Source organism: Copadichromis virginalis, linkage group LG6, assembly GCF_057382275.1.
Source record: "Copadichromis virginalis isolate Kocher_CV1m ecotype Utaka linkage group LG6, C_Virginalis_male_GT1.1, whole genome shotgun sequence".
Lineage (NCBI taxonomy): Eukaryota > Metazoa > Chordata > Actinopteri > Cichliformes > Cichlidae > Copadichromis > Copadichromis virginalis.
In genome coordinates, this window is record NC_140623.1 from 1,520,786 (window position 1) to 1,539,155 (window position 18,370).

At 42.7% G+C, this 18,370-nt stretch overlaps 1 protein-coding gene across 5 annotated transcripts in view; it reads right to left on the minus strand.

The window, feature by feature from the left end:
• Positions 1-4,016: 4,016 nt before the first annotated feature.
• The window catches only part of LOC146706881 (uncharacterized), a 30,620-nt gene continuing 16,266 nt past the window's right edge, over positions 4,017-18,370 (minus strand). For 4 of the 5 annotated variants that reach the window (XM_085458179.1, XM_085458177.1, XM_085458178.1 and 1 more), the window contains 5 exons: positions 14,436-14,609; positions 13,210-13,399; positions 9,072-9,145; positions 5,824-5,952; positions 4,017-5,686 (listed from right to left, as the gene is read on the minus strand). In XM_085458179.1, coding sequence (XP_085314305.1) covers positions 5,571-5,686; positions 5,824-5,952; positions 9,072-9,145; positions 13,210-13,399; positions 14,436-14,609 — 683 coding nt within the window. In that variant the 3' untranslated portion in view covers positions 4,017-5,570. Of the gene's footprint in view, positions 5,687-5,823; positions 5,953-9,071; positions 9,146-12,514; positions 12,617-13,209; positions 13,400-14,435; positions 14,610-18,370 lie in introns of those variants that run through there. The other variant, XM_085458181.1, reaches the window with a different exon arrangement.

Genomic DNA, 18,370 nt, shown 5'->3' on the forward strand with positions numbered 1-18,370 from the left:
CAGACTGCCAGCGGACAGCGATCGCACTGCTTCTGCTGGACATATGAATCCTGCTAAGCCTCAGCTTGAACTGCATGTCCCGGCTTTAAAGGTGGTGCCTTTGAGGATTTTTTAACGGAATTATCTGACAAACAATGTGACTTTCTAACTTGTGTGGACTTTCAACAAGTCTGTGTTTGAGTTTTGATGACTGCAATCTGAATATTTTATCACTTATACCTAATTAACAGTATTCTCTTTGTGGGTACTGTAACCAAACGGTTTCTTGATATAGTTTGCTGGCCTCAGCTGACAGTACAGTGCTTTCACCCTCTAGCCTAAATACAGCTCCAAAAAGAACAACAGAGCTGCTGCCAAAATGTTAATGGCGAGAGTTCAAATTCCACTCTGATAAAGACATATAAAAGATTAGCAAATTAGTTAAGATGACATTGCAACCGCTGCTTTAACACAAGACCAAAGCCTCACACATAACCTCATAAGGTACGATTTAACCTTTAGCAACAGTATTTCCCAAAGCACCAAGCAGTTCCTCTAAAGCCTTGAAGTTGTGGTATCTTGCTGTCTGAATAAAATGTTCAATAATTTATCATTAAGTTTGCAAGCAATCTAGGTTTGGCAGAACATGGTGTGCACAAGTAGGACCTTGTTAATCATACAAAGTCAGAGTCCTTAAACAACCACTGCCAGATGTTCTAAAAACAGATGTTCCGCTCTCTGATTTAAATGCAATGATAACACATGAGGCACCGACTGGCAAAGCCTCATCTAGCTCCTTCCACTTCAATTTAATTGATGGAGAAAAGTAATATGGACCTGCAGGTTGAAACTGACACTTGGACCCCATCTGGCTCCTTCCAGATGGAAGTTTCCAGGTCAGCAATAAAGGAAGCGGGGCATCGAGATGCAGGCCACCAGGGCGATTGAAAGATATCAGAGTGTGGCAGAGGGTGGAGGTGACGGTGTGGATTAGAAGGGTTCGGATAAACTACTCAGGGTCCCTGACTAAGTGCCGCTTCCCTGGCCTCCTCTGCCTTTGAAACTGGAGAAGCCAGAGTGTTTCCAACAATGAGAGCAGTGGAGCAGAGCGGGGACGGGCACTTGGAGGTCAGCAGCGTCCCACCGGTGTAGTCTTACTGATGAGTCTATTCAGTCCAGCGGGTCCACAGGGCCTGAATGCCTGGTCCAAAAAGCCACTGCAGCCATGTGTAAGCTTAGGAAGGTCAACCACTTCTAATTGTTCTCACCCTAACACTGCTGCTTCAAGGATTTAAGCTACACTTTACAAGCATGGCACACACAGAGGTTAAAACTTCTTCCTCAGGCAGCTATAAAAACGTCAGAGTGTAAAAAAAGAAAACAATCGGTTAATCTCGTGATTTTAAACAGTTACTGAAGATAACAGACAAACTTACAATGAAATAAAATCCTGTTCACAGCAGCCAGAAAAAGGGACGGTCTGGTCATCTCGGTTGTGAAATCACTTTATGACCAGAATTACTGTTAATTCATTTTCTCATGTTTTGGTTGCAGTTCAAAATTCCACTGGAAGTCTTTCAAAAGCAGAGCATCTCCACACAGCACAGCTGTGTATGAGATACAGAGCTTTTACTGTTTTATTAGCCCACAGAGGGGTTTTTGTTGTTGTTCTAATAAGTACCTGCCTCAGTTATATTGCATCTTTTCGTATCCATACTTCCGTGCCAGCATTTAATGCACCTCTAACGTTTAAAATGTCAACAGTCAACGATACTGCTTTGAAACGTGAAACTTAGTCTGCTGAGATAAATGGATGAAAAGATTAAAACCTCCCTGTAACGTTTTCAGTGGGAATTTCCACACTGGTAGCAATCATTAACAGCCTCAGATGTGTGTCCTCTCTGTATACCACATATGCAGAAGCTCCTTACTTTCAACTGTCACCATTCCCTAAACTGCTGAGCACTCAACGTCTTCCCCCTTTCTCCAGAACTTTCTCAGAAAAAGCCCACGTGCACATGAGCAACAGGCAAGTTTCACAATTGTTTACTTCTCTCTGCGTCTGGCAGATGGTGACACCCGACGAGGAAGCCAGTCAGATAAGAATCGTCCAGTTTCTGCAGAGTCATTGTCTATATTAGGTCGGATGTGGACAAAATTGTAAGCCGAGACTGTTTGTTCTGGGCTGTTTGTTAAACCCCAGCAGATCCGCGGCTGAGCCTGGGCCGGGCTCGCCCTGTTCTGACTGTGAAAAAGTGAACAGTGACCACACGACTGACATCTTTGGGTCAGTTCACTTTTCTCTCTCTCCTCCTTCCAGGTGCACACAAACAGAAACACTACAGAGGAACTGAATCAGGAATGTGAGAAACAGAAACAAGTGGCCTTGCCAAGACCGGCCACTCCCTATTAAAGCTTTACAGTTAAAGGGATATTCCACAATACAACAAGCTACAGCATCAGTTAAGGCCCTTAGATGAGCGCACCGCTTGTGTAAAACCGGCTGTTTTTCTGTTTGGATCAGAGGCAGGAATTCACCGTGTTACAACTGTTTGCAGTTTTTGGCATATAGATGAATGTACACAGCAGATGGTGCGCTGTGTTACGTAACAGCGATCTGAACGAAGGAAAATATCTGTACAAACTTGTGTAGTCTTTAAACACAAAGACCTCATCCTCCTCCTCTGACGTGACAGATGGGTGTGAGAGCGTTTTAAAGCTCGGCGATCTGCACAGTTGTTTCTCTGCTCTTTCCTCATGTTTTCTGTTGTTGTTGCACGAACTGCTGCCAGCGCACGATCCCGTGACTCTGCTGGCAGCATCAGCAGCTTCCCAGCCCCCCGGGAGAAAGTGTGAGTTTTGGGGGGGGGGGTTATGGGTGTAGAAGTGCACACCATTAGCTACACTCAGTGACCTTCCCCGAGATCACGCGTCTCTTCACGGATGATCACATGAAAGCCTGAGCGGGTTTCTGTGGTAACGTTGAGGACGCCTCATTGACATTAGAGCTGAATCGGGTATCTTTTCATTCTCAGACCGTCTTTGGCACCAGAGCCTCGACGCTCTGTTCCCCAGCAAGGAAGGCCATTCCAGCTGAGCAACAGGAATCCTCTGTTTACAGTACAGCTTTATACAACCATGAGCAACATTTCCCAGAACAGAGCAGAAAACTAAAAGCAGGAGCGACGCTAAGCTGCCCCTCACTCTTCTAAAAAAAATGACAACAAGCAAGACATCCACGACGTGAAGAGTTTAAGTTGAACCGCTCCGTTCCTGAATGAGACAGGAAATGTCTTGTTTTTCCAATTTTTTTTCCATAGAAAGGGGGCAGTGTGTAGAACAGCAGCTTTGGAATGCAGCCCAGATGGGAGCTTGTCAAGGTTAAAAAACAAAAGGGAATTGCTCCGAGAACAGCCGCTCCCCTATGTATATTTCCCAGATATGATGTTCACAGAAACCAGTGCCCACTATTGTTTCCACAAATAGATTTCAACATATACGTGAAAACAATGTAGGTTTCCATGTATAGACTTAATTTAAAAGGAAAACATTCTGCTTCACCTTTTTTTTTTGGTGACCCCAGATGAGCCTGCATTTTTTTCCTTCTTCTTCTTCTAAGTAAAGTCAAGTGATGCCAAGCTTGGCGCAGCAGTCACGAGTTAAGTTTTACCTTGTAATAGGTTTTAATAACACAGGTCCCTGTGGCTTTAAGCTCCAGGCACTTGAGAAAGGCGTCATTATGCAAACAAACCGCCTATTACAACAGTACGTCCTTGCAGGCCAAAACCCAGTCAGCAGTTACTGCCTCATGCCTCCAAATGTGTTTGCATGACTTTTCTGTCATCATATAGTAGCACCATACTGAAACAAGCCCAAACCAGCAGTTGGTCGCAAAGCGCTTGGTGCCCTCAAGTCTCTCAATCAATATCTGTCTTTAGAAAAAGGTGCCAAGAGTCTTTTTTTTCCTCTCTCTTTTGGAGGATTTGAAGCCCTCTTCAAAGGTGCTTTGTTGCTCTTACCACAGTGCAATTCAAAGGTCTTAATTAATTTTTTTAGCGTCCAACAACATTTACAGAGTGTGGACAGGTTGGTCTCCAGCTTTAGCAGAGACCACAGAAAAATAAAGAAAAACAGAAAATAAAAAGGCAGATTTTTCTCTCTCAAAACTCTCAAGACTGACGCCCACTTTGTGGGCTGTGGCATCATCAAATAACAACAAAATCAAATCAACAAAAACAAATTATTTGCTTTCTAGCTCTACAAGTGTGTGTGTGTGTGTTTTTTTTTCTCTATTTGTCATTGCAAGTCAGGAAATTGCGCTACATAATCAGGTCAGGGGGTTGAGGAGAGGGCTTGGGGCAGGCATCGAGGACACTTCCCTTTTTTGGGGTAAAAAATAAATCCACCACAGATCAGCTAAAGGAGCACCAGGCTGCAGAGCTAGACGGCCAACCAATCGACAAGGCGTTTGGTCAAGTCCCGTCTGCCACACCACGGCCTCTCGGGTCCGTGACGGTAGTGCATTTACGTGAAAAGGATCTAAGTCTATCAGGTGATGCCCATCTTTGAATGATGCATGCAGGTAAATAGGACAAGAATTAAAAGTGTATCAGTCACTTCACCCCTCTCTCAGCAGGACAGGATGGTGTGTTAATGGCTGGCAGCATCTGAAGTGGTGAGAGGTGTCAGAGTAGTTCAGCAGTATCACTTATCTTTGGTCAGTTTAAATTAAGGTGCAGTTTGTTTTCTTTTTTTTTCTTTTGATCTCTGCTTACATTTTGATGGGGTGACGGGGGTGTCAGAGAGGGATGGGTGACTATTAAAGCTCCGAGGACTTTTCAATCAGTTACCATTGACTGGTCTGGCATTGGGTCTCATTTCAGATGCTGGTGCAATTCAAATGGTATGTAGAGCTTCTATAGGAGCCCAGCCAAACAAAAAACAACAACAAAAAAAACCCCCAAACCAAAACAAACACACCCTCTTCTTTGTTTCCCGTGCCTGGGCTCCTCCCACTTCCTTATTTTTAGAACTTCCTCTTATCCTCAAATGCCCCCTCGCCCTCGGCTCACTAACGGCCCCCTGACAACAACTACGACCATCTACAAAACAGTGCAATGTCTATTCATAGGCACAATGGGGTACAAATACAGCACAGAGAGGGAGAGAGGAACACTATACACGCTCATACAGTATGTTACACGCACACACTTATGCACGCACACAGAGAACACAGAATACAGAGACATCAGCAGCAGCAGCAGCAGCAGCAGCAGCTCTGGCCTGTTGGTGGTTGTGGTGCAGCCTGCAGAGACAGAGCGGTGAAGACGGCTGCTGTTTGGAGGACCAACAGGAGAGGACCAGGAGCAAGGTAGCAATTTACTATCGCTTTGTTTAGGCTACTCCTTCCTCTTCTTCCTCACCTCCTCTTGGTTCCCAGCCTCTCCACTTTGCCGTCTCTTTGCTTAAATGTGTACGACGTGAGAGCAGAAGAGGTGTAGAGGAGCTTGGTCTCGACAAGTTGGTGGTGCTGGGAGGGCGGGGTTGGAAGAAGAGGGTACGGAGAGAAAAGGGACTGCTGTTTTGGGGTTTTACCCCGATGCCTCATCCCCGTCCTGTGGGGGCTCTTTGCGTTGGTTCTGACCGCCTGCGCTGGCTGCCAAAATCCTCTGCACAAAGTCTTTGGTCCGCCCAGCAACTAAGGGACCTGAGGTAGCCATGGAGATAAATTAGGAGGTGCGATGGAAAGAAAAGGACAAGTCGCAAGCAAAATCAAACCTGTTTTTATAGCACGAAATATCCAAACTGCTTATTACATATCTGTAATGTTAGTCTGTTTCTCACCACTCGACTCTCTGAGGATGTCTTCGAGCCGTTGGGTCATCCCTCGTTCGTCCGTGTCCTCCTCCTCGCTGCTCTCCACTCGCCGCCTGATCACTTCCTTAATCCGTAGCAGAGCTCCCAACAGGTTTTCTATGCAGCAAAAAGAGGAAAAAACAGCAGTGTGAGTCAGGAAAGCGTTTCCAGGGGTCGAATTCTGTTTCTGAAAGTCGAGGGAGAATAACTGATATCATTCAGGGCTGTGGAGTTCCACAGAATCCAAAGGCGTGCATTTTTAGTCGCCTACATGAGACAAATTACAGTGTTTAGTGCAGGGCTGTCAAACATACTGACCTTCTGTTTGCAAGGGATGGCTAATCGGGACTAAATTGGCTCAAAGAGAGAGCAGCTGAAACAGCTTGTTTTAGAGATAGGGTGAATTGAAGGGGCTACAGAAAGGCTGTGAGATAAATAAGAACTATTTTGAACTGCCAATCATGCAAAGCTGCTCTCGCAGAACTCCCCTCAGCGGTACGAAGCAGATGTTTATTTTCAGAAAGCAGAAGAGAAAGCAGAGAGAAAAAGAAAGGGAAAGTAAACATCAAGCTGAAACTAAAGGAGTGAAAGTGGTGCCCAAAAGGTCAGATGAGTGAGTTTGTGACTCAACCCTCGATCTTCAACTCCTAACTGTCCAAGTGGAGCTGCTCAGTGGCTAACAGATACTGACTAGTAATATGAAGCATCTGGAGTCAAGAAACACGCTTTTTGTTAAAGGAATCCTTCTTGGGTCTGTGAGATAATAGCAGATGGGTTGCTACAACATGTGGCACAGAGAAGCAGCTGGTTGGGCCCACGGGAAAGCAGAAAATGTAGGGTTGAAATTGGCTTGGAAAATGTACGTTTAATAAAAAGTATTTTCTTATTATTAATATTATACTTGGAGAGGTTTGCGGATGGTAAGCAGCAAGCCCAGCCAGTGGGTGGGCATGTGATTAATAGAAGAGGTAATCTTAGTTTTTAATTTAAAAATAAATGGATTGTTTTACATCTATAATTAGCAAAAGTGGTTTAAGAGTGAATTATTATATTAACATTATAATGGTATATTTATGTAAGCCCCGCTTCTTTCCAGTGTTTGAAAATTTTCCCCAAACATCTGTGTTTTTGTTTGCTTATAAAACAGAAACGGTTTAGTTTAGCTCAGATAGTAGTGCCTCCTATGCTAGTGGCTCCTCCCCTGTCAGGTCATGTGACCCAGTGGTGCCATGACACCCCTTCTGTCTGTGTACATTATTCTCGCCTTGATGTGATTTGTCCAGGGCTCATATCAGCGGGGAGTGCATGTGTGGGCGAAGGACCACAGTGGGTCTGACCAGCTGCTCCCCAAGTCTCTGTAACACACACACACACACACACACACACACACACACACACACACACACACATTCACACAAAGCAAGTCCGGAGGCTTCACACAGCACTGGCATGGTACCAAAGTGCTCTTTGTTTGAAGTTTCCTGTTGAATCTGCGGCTAAGTATGCAAAAGTGTGTTTTGTATAGATGCAAACAGCAGCGATATAAAGCGAGTGAATGGAAGAGAAAAACAAATGACACAGGAGCAGAGGAGGAAAAACGGAAGGAAGGAAATCTGTGAGGTTAAGTTCTGTATTTGGGCCAGTCAGAAGGCAAAAAATCACAAAAGCAGAAGCCACAACTAAAATCTTTGCGAGCAAATGCTGGGCCAAAATCAGGAAAGACTGAAACGTTCAGAGAAAATCAAGGAGAAATGGACAAAGAAAGTTGATGCTAGTGAGGTTGGAATTCACAGAGATCGATAGAAAACCAGACGAGGAGCACGAAGAGTAGGACGAGGAGGAGGAGGAGTAGGTGGGCAGAACTGGGCTGATAGATTTGGCAGAGTCGAGGTGTTGATTATCAGGAGCGAGGTGAAGTCGCACTTCCAAGGGTTTCCCTGCTCCTCGTGGTCTTGTTACTATCAGTTCTCTGCATTAACCTGTTTTCTTAAACAGAGCATCTTCAGTGTTATTTGAAAAGATGGTTTCTCACTAATTTAGCTTGATTTAAATTTCATTAGTAAGGAAAATGTCCACCTTGCCACGCTGCAGCCTCTGATGTGGTTTTACTCTCATTAACTGACGCTGGGTATAATAAATTAACTCATTCAATCATCTATCAATTTAAATTGTAAGGCTCTTCCATCTCATATATAGTGTTACAACAGTCTGTCCCACAGAGCCAGTTCTCCCACTTCTTTCCTCTACTAAAGTCAACTCACGTGAAGTGAAAAAAGACTCACAATGTTTAGAAGTTTTGTACATACAAAACTGCTTCACCCGTTTAACGGCTCAACAATTCAAAGATCTGATCAACCAATCACCTGGCAGGAATTCAGAGCATTTAAGCATGTCGACATGATCAAGACGAACTCCTAAACTGCAAACCGAGCAAGGGACGGAAAATTGATTTATGTGTCTTTGAACTAAACATAGCTGTGGTGCGAGACAAACTTGTCTCAGAAACTGCTCATCTACTTAGATTTTCACACACAACTGATAGAGGAGGCCAAGATTATCTTCTATTTGATAGAAAAGGTTAAGGAAGAGAAGCAAGACTAGTGCAAGCTGATGAGGAAGCAACACTAACTCAAACAAATAAATAAATACTTGACTTGACTTGACTTGAACAGTAGAAGAAGATTTCTGAACACACACGTTGAAGCAGTTAGGACTAGGTGTGGGACCACACACTGTATATAAAAGATGGACACACCCATGTGACACCACTCACTGGTTTTGTGGAAACCTCCAGGATAGAGTTTTGGTTTTTAATGAATGCAGCAGTTTAATTAATTAGCAGCTGATTTGCATTTTCTTGCTCTCCTCCATTTAACTTCACTTTACTCTAATTTATTTGAACACCGTCACTACTGGGAGAAGCCAAAAGGTTGATGGGAACTGACTAAATGTTTAGACTATAATGCTGATATTTGGTGCTGCTGTATAGGTGACTGTATCACAAGAAAAAGCAGATATCATTATCGTTAGCCACCCACAGCAAGAAGGGTCACCCATTTGAAAAAGAGAGAAATATAAAAATAAACATAAAATAAAAATCTAGATGCAATCATTTATAAGAAGAGCATGTATAGAGTTTAATGACTATTTTGACTATATGTTCAGGGAAAAGTCAGAAGTGTCAGGCATCTGAAACCCCCTGCTAAAGAATACCCAGTGATTTCCTGAGTACTGACCATATTCCTGATTGAGCCCCCACAGCTTGATCTTGTTGGCTTCGTGCTGGGCCTTCTTTTTCAGCCGGCAGGCCCTGAAAACAGAGGAAAATAAAACACTGTCATTCTTTAGACTTTGTGCGAGCATTCCCATTCTCCACATGACCCCGTTACTGAGTCAGCTGGCTCACGCTTTCCAAACCATGAGGAAGATTGAAAACCTCTTTAACCCCTCTGAAGGACCATTTGACACCACAAAAGGGCAAATCCAGTTCTGGTTTGAGAGTGTTGGAAAAAAGGGATCTGAGAATAAAACAATCAATGCGTGTCAAATATTAATGCCTCTCATGGGGACTATTTTCTGCAATGTGGAGAGAATTTCTCTTTTCATACAGCTATGAGTGAGCTAAATGAAACTTAGGGAAAGAAAATACTTGCAGGTCAGTAGCGCTGGATAGAATATTTCCTCAGTGTTTCTCCACATGTTGACTTGAGCCTTGCCAGGTTTTTCTTTTTTGTACCACAGTCCCTGATGGTTTGAGGAGGATGTGGACGACAGTACAACAATTTAAATGTTCCTAATCACTGCGGGGATGGGACTTAACCAAGTACTGAGCAGGTTCCAATATGCACCACAGGTTTTTACATTTGGAAATGTGATTATAGAGATATAGAGTTTCTGTTCTTAATGCAAATCCAAAAATAGTCCTTGAGAGATCTTGCTGTTTATTGTGATGGATTACCTACAGCTGCAAATTGATTTAAGTAATGTACTGAATGAAAATCAGTCGCTGCCTGAAGGTAGGAAAAGTGTTCACCAAGTTGAAAGCTTCTGGTTCATGCATGTGTTTGGAAAAGGGCTGCAAATGGTTGTGTTTAAGAAACCTGGAAGTGTATGCCAACCTGTGGCCAGCCACAATAGGGTGTTGTGGACAATGCATCAGGCAGGAAATCTACAATCTGATGATATCTGATGACGGTTGGCAATTCTCTGCACTGAATTTATGCATCCTGTGAAACATGATTATTAACCTTCTTAACATGAGTACTGAGCAGCATTTGTAATGTCAAAGATTGCCAAAGTTGCAAAGATTGCAAGATTTACTTTGCTTCTGTGGGTAAATCTACAGACTGTGTCAAATCCAAAGTAGTTCTTGGACTTCAGCCTGAAATTCTGCTGCTAAAAAAGTGGACCACATCAGTCCAGCTCTGAGGTCCTTACACTGGCTGCCTGTCCGTCAGAGGATAGCCTTTAAAGTTCTGATGCTGGCCTATAAAGCTCTGAATGGTTTAGGACCAAAATACATCAGTGACCTCCTGACCCAGTATGAACCATCCAGATCCCTCAGGTCATCTGGATCCGGTCTTTTATCAGTTCCCAGAGTCAGAACCAGACACGGAGAAGCTGCATTCAGCTTTTATGCTCCTTATATCTGGAACAAACTCCCAGAAAGCCTCAGATCAGCTGAAACACTCAGTTTATTTGAATCCAGGTTGAAGACTCACCTGTTCTCAGCTGCATTTGAATAAAGCACCAAATCCACACTTTAAGCTTAAATTTCAAAACTTACATTTAACTACTGATTTTATCTACTGTTCTGATTTTATCTGTTTTGATTTTATATACTGTTGTTTGTTTGTTTGTTTGTTTGTTTGTTAATTAGTTCGTTAGTTTATTTGCTTGTTTTATTCAATTTTAAATCATGCTTTTTATTTGTTCTTGTTTCTAATGTCTCTGTAAAGCACTTTGAATCACCTTGTTGTTGAATTGTGCTATACAAATAAACTTGCCTTGCCTTGCCTTGCTATTATTTCTGGTGTCACCAAGTCCTATATTCCTGAACACAGCCGAACTTAAGCTAATTCATATAAACTTGATGGCCAAAGGTTCAAACTTCACATTAGCTTGCAAGCTAGGTGAAACAAATTATTATAACAGGAAATGCATAGCAAAACCCCCCCAAAACCTCTTAACAGTGTATGATGGAGGTTGTCCTGTCCCTGCTTCCAACGATCCAATTACATACTGAAGTTTAAAAAGGAGTATTTCCTTCCCACCTTCCCCAAGTCCGTGCATGCTCATGGGGGGGGGGGGGGGGTGTCTTTGAGTTGGCTGTCGTGATTCGGTGTTATACAAATAAAACTGCATTCAACTCAATTAAATTCACTCACATTCAATTGTGTAGTGGCAAGCAAATACATTTACAGTATAATAATAAGATAGTAGCAGAAAAGATGATGGTAAGTTCTAGTATGATTTTATTTTTAGCTTTCTCTATCTACAACATGACTTAGCTTAATGTTTGCTCAGTGCTCTGGTGGAATGAGCCAGAGCTTTTCTTTTGCTCGTGTTCATACAACACCTACCACTCACCTTTTTTTTGGTGTGAATATTTGTGTATTTTTCTAGTCTGTAAAAATGCTATTTATATCTTATTTTTTGGCAAAGATGGCAACAATGTTTAAGTTTTCATTTATTTTGCTGTTATTTAATCCAATTTAACCGGTGATCCTATAGATGCACTTCATATGCCCAAAACACCACTAAAATAGACGTTACACCTTTTTCTTTTTTTACATGTATTTAGATAAGAGCTTGAAACAAGCAGCCAGATTTACTATTCAGAACAGTGGAGAGGCTTCTGGAGGGACTTTGATAAAATACAAATAAAATTATTTAAAAAGAAAGAAAGAAAAAAAAAGCAGTGATATAGGTCTATTATGAAGAAGTTAGCTATAAAGCTTCTTTTTGTTGGTTCATTACTTGAAAGAGCTCACTTCAGCGGATGTATGGATTTGTGTCTCCTCTGGTTTCTAACTGGTCAAAATCACTACACCATGAAACCACTGAAGAAGCTAAACAATACTTTCCCAAATGATGGTGTATTCCTGCTGAGTCTAGTTAGTAAGTTAGCATCCGGGACAGTTATCATTGCTAAGCGTGTTGGCTGGAATGTTGTGCCAAACTGGGCGAGGGCTAAGAACCAGCCCAGTGTTTTTCCTTTGTGCCGCCTGAATGCCCCAGGCAGGTTATTTCAGACATGAGCAGGGAAAAGAATGAGAAGGAAGGTCTGAAGGCGGTCAGGCTAATCCAACTACTAACCCCAACCTGGACTCACGCAGCCACAGCTATGACAGAGTAAAAGAAGTGAATCTTCACATGAGATTCCTGCATACTAAACAAAAACATGTACTCGGTGACTTCGCAGTCACACTTCCTCTGACGTTAAATTTCCCTCACTCCCCTCCCCTTCAGTCTCTTTTTCAGCTTTATTTCTGTAAGTCCTTGCCAAACTTTCTATTAGATGACATGTTTGCGTCGTGTTTAATGTATGTTTTGAATTACAAGATATTCCCAGGCTCCTGCAATAATGTCCTGAATTCTGAAATCTCCCCCTCCCTCCCTGCAAAGATGAACTTTATATGACCCATCTTTCCCTCTACTCCTCGTCTGCCTCTTCAATCCTGCCTGATTTCCTTGTATTCAGCTTTTCATCCTGCTCCCCTCCATCTCCCCGCCTCTCTTGTTTTTTCCTCTGCTTCCCTCCGTCCTTCCTTCACTTATTCTGTCAAGATAATATCCAAGGTAAGTTTGTTACAAAGAAACAGGCAATGCAAAAATACACTGAAGACCAAGCTTTTCGACCTTCAGTGTTGTGTGTGTGTGTTATTCTGAGGGACATATTTTAAGTAAATTAAAGCCCGTTTGAAATTTTACAAATGGTAGTTTCTTTTAAGGCTTGCTGATCTGCAGAGTTCAACAACATGACGGCATCATCAAAGGAAAAATTCAAATCAGCAAAAACACGACCCATTTCCCAAGATCCTTTTATTTTCCATCACATGAATGCAACTGATGGTCTAAAATCCACACAGATATCACGTCTCCATGTGTTCTTCACCGTCCATGTCCTCCACCACCCGAATTTAGAAGGTCAACTATTAAATGCTGCACATATTTGAAAACCAATCTTGACAGGGCTAAAGACTGCAGATACTAGACCACAGAGCCCCGCAGGCTTCTCTTTTCTGCCAACAAATTACAAAAGCTGAAACCCTCTAAAAATTCCCACTCAGGCCTCATAAATCAATACAGAGCATTTCCAGTGTTCTCACTTAGTGCAGAGGATGTAGGAGGGCAGTAAAGAGCATGCTGTACCTGGAGGCCAGCTTGTTCTTCTCCTTGCGTGAACGGGCTCGGGCCACAGCGGGCAGGTCGTTGACCGGACCCATGCCATCGATCGCTGCGTTGAGCTTCTGCAGCTGCTCCCCGATGTTGTGGAGCTTCTGAGGGTTCGGCGTCAGGTCGCTGGCATCTGTTTTCCGGGCTTTGCGTCGCCCCTTTTTGCCTGAATTAACGACAACAAAATGAACTCCATACGTGTCCGGTCAGGTAAAAACAGTGCAGCTCTACCAAACCTGGCCTTAAAATGTCAGGATGCCAAATCTCCCAGTGGTACAAGGCAAGGCATCTATTTGTTTTAATATCTGCTTTCATTTGGAGGTATTATGGTTTGCAGCTCTATATTTTTAGTACTGGACTCTTCTAGAGCAGCTTTGCATGATTAAAGTTTGAAATAAACATTAGGCACCCAAGGCACTTTGCTAAATTGCTATTTAAACCAACTTTCTACTAATTGCTAGCCCCTTAAAATAGAAGATTTGCAAATGGTGTGGGTGGATCATCTGAGCTTGCTACAAGAGCTATTGTTTCCCCCCTGAAATGACTACATTAGAGGTATATGACATGATACAGAACTATCATAGAGATGTCACATAGAAATTACTGTACAATGAATGACATGATTTAAAATAAGCATCCACCCCAATAGTTTGATAGATTCACGGAGTATTTACACAACACGTAAACTGTTATCAGTGCTGACTCTTGTTTGAGTGGTTTGACTGGACTAAGTTTAAAGGACTGCCATTCTGGTTTGTACAGCACGACACGGGCTGCAGCACTGCAGCAAAGCTATTGTTGAGCCTGACGTGAGATTCGCGTACGATGGGAATGTTGAAAAATCCACATTTTGACATGCAAGTTGTATGTAGGGCACACGCCTGAGGGTGCAGGTCTGATCTGTGTCACAGGAGAAAAAGGAAATGGGACGATCCCAACTGCAGCGTGCACGTTGGGTTAATGACTCCTGCTGCTAAACCTTCAATCCAGCCCTTTGATTAGGGTTTAACTTATCAATCTGACAATTATCTTTTTTAATAATTAGGTCATCGGCACTCCAAAAATGTCTTCCCCAGAGAAACAACCAGTTTCACTTAATAATCTAGTAACTTTTCTGACTTTTTTATTTATTTATTTTTTGTATGAAACAATCAGCATTAAATAGCATTCACTAGCATCACGCAGTAATGCTGTATTCTCACCCTCTCGGCGGTACAGCGTGCTGGGAAGAGTGCTGGAGCTCCAGGACAGAGACCAGTGGACGTCACCGCCAAGTTTCTTCTTTGTGGCTGACTCCCGAGCACGTCTGTACTCCCAGAAACAGCGACGCTTCGACGGTCGCTCGCCCAGCTGCCTGGCTGGCTCTGCTTCCACCTCTAGAAGGACAAATATGCAAAGACTTAGGCACTCATGTGGGAAAAACCTTGCAGTTCTTCAAGCAACTTGCTTGCCTGTTAAAACAACAAACAAACTAAGTGACAGAGAATAGACACAAGAACAAAATATTTGATGAAAAGAATCAGTGAGTAAGGAAAGCAGCCAAGAAGAAAGTGTTTCATAAAACTTATATCTCCAGAAAGATCGGAAGCCATCTTGTCGGTTTCTTGAATTCCCCCTGGTGCTGCATCCAAACAGACATGTGAGTGGGTGGAAATTATTTCCTATAATCCTTTTTGTCCTGACAAGGCTTCCCTGTCAGCTCTGTATAAAATGCAAGTTTCTCTTTTGCTCTGTTTCTTTTTATCTTGTGACATCTTATCTTCTGGCTGGATACCATTGCACTAAATTACATGTAAGTACAAATACAAGTGGCACAACTGCTGAACCATCAAAAAGAGTTTATTTAAACACTGACAGGGTCATGATAATACAGCTTATATTTTCTAGAATAGTGGGTATCATTACTTTGAAGCACAGCAGAAATACTCCGGAGTAATCGTTTTGGTTCCTGCATTTTCATAAATGTTTGTAATTTTTATCACTTAGAATTTTAACAGTACAAGGATAGAAGGGAGGAAGCACTGATTACTGTTCAGCTGCTCATTAATGTAAATATCTAATTAGCCAGACATCGTCAAGACGAGATGTTGAAGTTCAAACCGATGAAGAAAAGTGTCTTTGCGTGTAATGGTTGTGGGTGCCAGGTGGACTGGTCTGAGTATTTCACAATCATCTCTAAAGTTTACAGAGAATGGTTAGACAAACAGAAATGATCCAGTTAGCAACAGTTCACTGGACCAAAATGCTTTGTTGATCCAAGAGGTCAGAGGAGAATGATGCGACTGCTTTGAGTTGATAGGAAGACAAGAGTAAGTTAAATAATCACTTGTTACAACCAAGATATCCAGAAGAGCATCTCTGAAAACACAACAGGCCAAACCTGGAAGCGGACAGACTACGGCAGCAGAAGATCACACGTGTCAACAACAGAAAACTGAAAAATCGTTGCCTGGTCTGATGAGTCCCGATTTCTGTTGTACCATTCAGATTCGTAGGGTCAGAACTTGGCATAAACAGCATGAAAGCATGGACCCATGTTGCTTTGTGTCAGCGGTTCAGGTCAGTGGTGCTGTGGGGGATATTTTCCTGGCACACTTCAGACCTCTGAGCACCAACCGATCATCCTTAAACACCACAGCCCACCCGAGTATTGCTCCTGACAACTTTTAATGGCTACTTTCAGTAGGATAAGGTGCAATGTCGCTCAAATCATCTCAAACTGGTTTCTTGAATGTGACAATGAGTTCACTGTACTCAAATGGCCTCCAGATGCCAGTCAATCCAGTAGAGCACCTTTGGGACATGGTGAAACGGGAGATTCACATCACGTGCTGCCCTTAAATCTGAAGCAACTGTGTGACAGTGTGTCATGTCAATAGGGAGCAAAATCTCTGAGGAATGTAGAATCTGTGCCAGGCAGAAGGCAGGGAAAGGGAAACCTGTTAGGGTTACGTGCACCTAATAAATTGGCAAGTGAGTGTATGAGCTTTAGTTCATCTCAAACGTGATAATCAGGCTCTTTGTTGGGAAAAGGTGCACACTTTCACACCGCTCTGGTGAGCTACAACTAGGGAAAATATTTAAGAACAGCACAGTTCTCGCTCATTCCTGCAGCTCTCTCTGCGCAGCAGCTGTATCCCCACAGAGCCTGAGCACCGAGCGCTAAGTGCCAGACCTACTGTTGCTTCTACCGTTCTCTCTCAGCGATGCATCAACATTTAACCTGTGCGTTGTGTCAGATGATGTCCGAATAATGACATTAGACAACCCTTTCATTGCGGTTCTTTGTTCAAGGTAATTACAGGTTGCGTGTATTTTTTCCCCACAGCAGCAGTAATAATCATGCTTCAGTTCACCTCACTGTTGAAAACACTGTTACTTTGTCATAAGATTTAGGGGTTAGCAGTTAGATAAAATAATCTGCTGGAGCTTGAGCTCAGAGTGAGGCATACTTACTCAACACCATTCAGCACAACCCAGGCAGAGCGTGCGCTTTGTGTGAGAGCAATTGTGTTGCTTCTGACTCTCTGAGTGATCACAGAACAGCTGCAGTGTTTAACTTATGAATATGAAACTGCAGTGATAAAATACCCTCTACTCAATTCAATCGTTCAGGATGCCAGAAATGTAAAGCGTCATAGAAACCTACAGCTACAACACCGGCTCCACAAGCCATAGTTCACATTAGAAAATATTTTCATGGCTCTTCAGAATGGCTGGAAGAATCTGATAAAAATAGCAATGAGAAAATTAAATCTTCATTATTTTTTAAGCATACAAATAACATTTATTGAACGTAATCTGGTTAAAATGTTGCAACAGAATCGCTTGACGAGATAATCCAAATCCAGCATTGATGCTCCAGGCCACACTGCTCCGGAGGAAAGTGAATCTTGGAGGTGGACAACGCTGACAGCCACATATGCAATATTTATTAGAAGAGAAATACCCAGCAAGTGAAATGACGAATGCAACCCAATCATAACTGACAGCTATTCGTGTTTATGTTTGGTCGCTATGAGATCATGCTGTGAGCCCCAATCCAAAAAACACATGCTGTATGTCCTCATGACAAAGCCACCAGCACGTATGCCGTTTCACACAAAGACGTCATAGAAGATTAGCCTCAGGCATGCAGACCCACGAATAATGGCGCTGTCACAGTGAACACAGTCGTTTCTGCTGTGATTAAATCAGATTTGAACTTGATAACTGTGAAGTCCTGCCCTTGCTTTTATTCATGAGTGGACAGTCCACACATACACACACACACACACACACACACACACACACACACACACACACACACACACACACACACACACACACACACACACACACACACAGACAGCTTATGTAACATCATGGTGTCTGGTCCTGTCTGCAGATAACGCCATTGTCTGCGCTCCCCCTTCAACTCGATCTTTTGCTCCATGGTTTTCTGTTTCTCAGCCTTTTGTCTGGTTTCCTAAACTCACTCAACCATCATCAATTTTAGCGAGTACACATCACATTTTTACAATCCGTCATTTATACCGTTGCTATCGCTGTGGGCTAATGGTAATAAAAGCTCAACAGGACAAACACACACAAACACACACCACAGGAACAAAGGACCAACAATTGTGTCTTGCGACAGCTGAAACACGAGCTGGACCTCGCTCTTTGAGAGCGAGCCACCGACCTCTCTATTACCTTGCAACGAGAAGCCTAAGATTTGTTTATCTAACGCAAAGCCGATTAGAGGCAGAAAAGGCCTGGGAAAAGATGCTAATCTGAATGGAAGTCAGTTTACATAGGTGTTATCAACATACATGCTTATGTTTCATGGCTTGTAGTTTGGGAATAACAACTCATCTCACATTAAAGGGTTCTGATGATGTTCTGTGCTCTCAGCAAACAGTGACTTCATCTGTTTATTACTGAGGGATTAGGCCACTACAATGTACCTAATTGTTACACTACAACATTTTACTACTGCCTAGAAACCTCCAGTTTAGTCCTGTTAGTTTGAATGTTAGTTATCACAAAACAAAGTCTTTCAACTCTAAACCTCTGCATCCTTTGCTTCCCTGTAATGTCAATGTAACCTGATCTTTTACCTGTTAACACAAAAACCTTTAGCAAGCTATCTGTA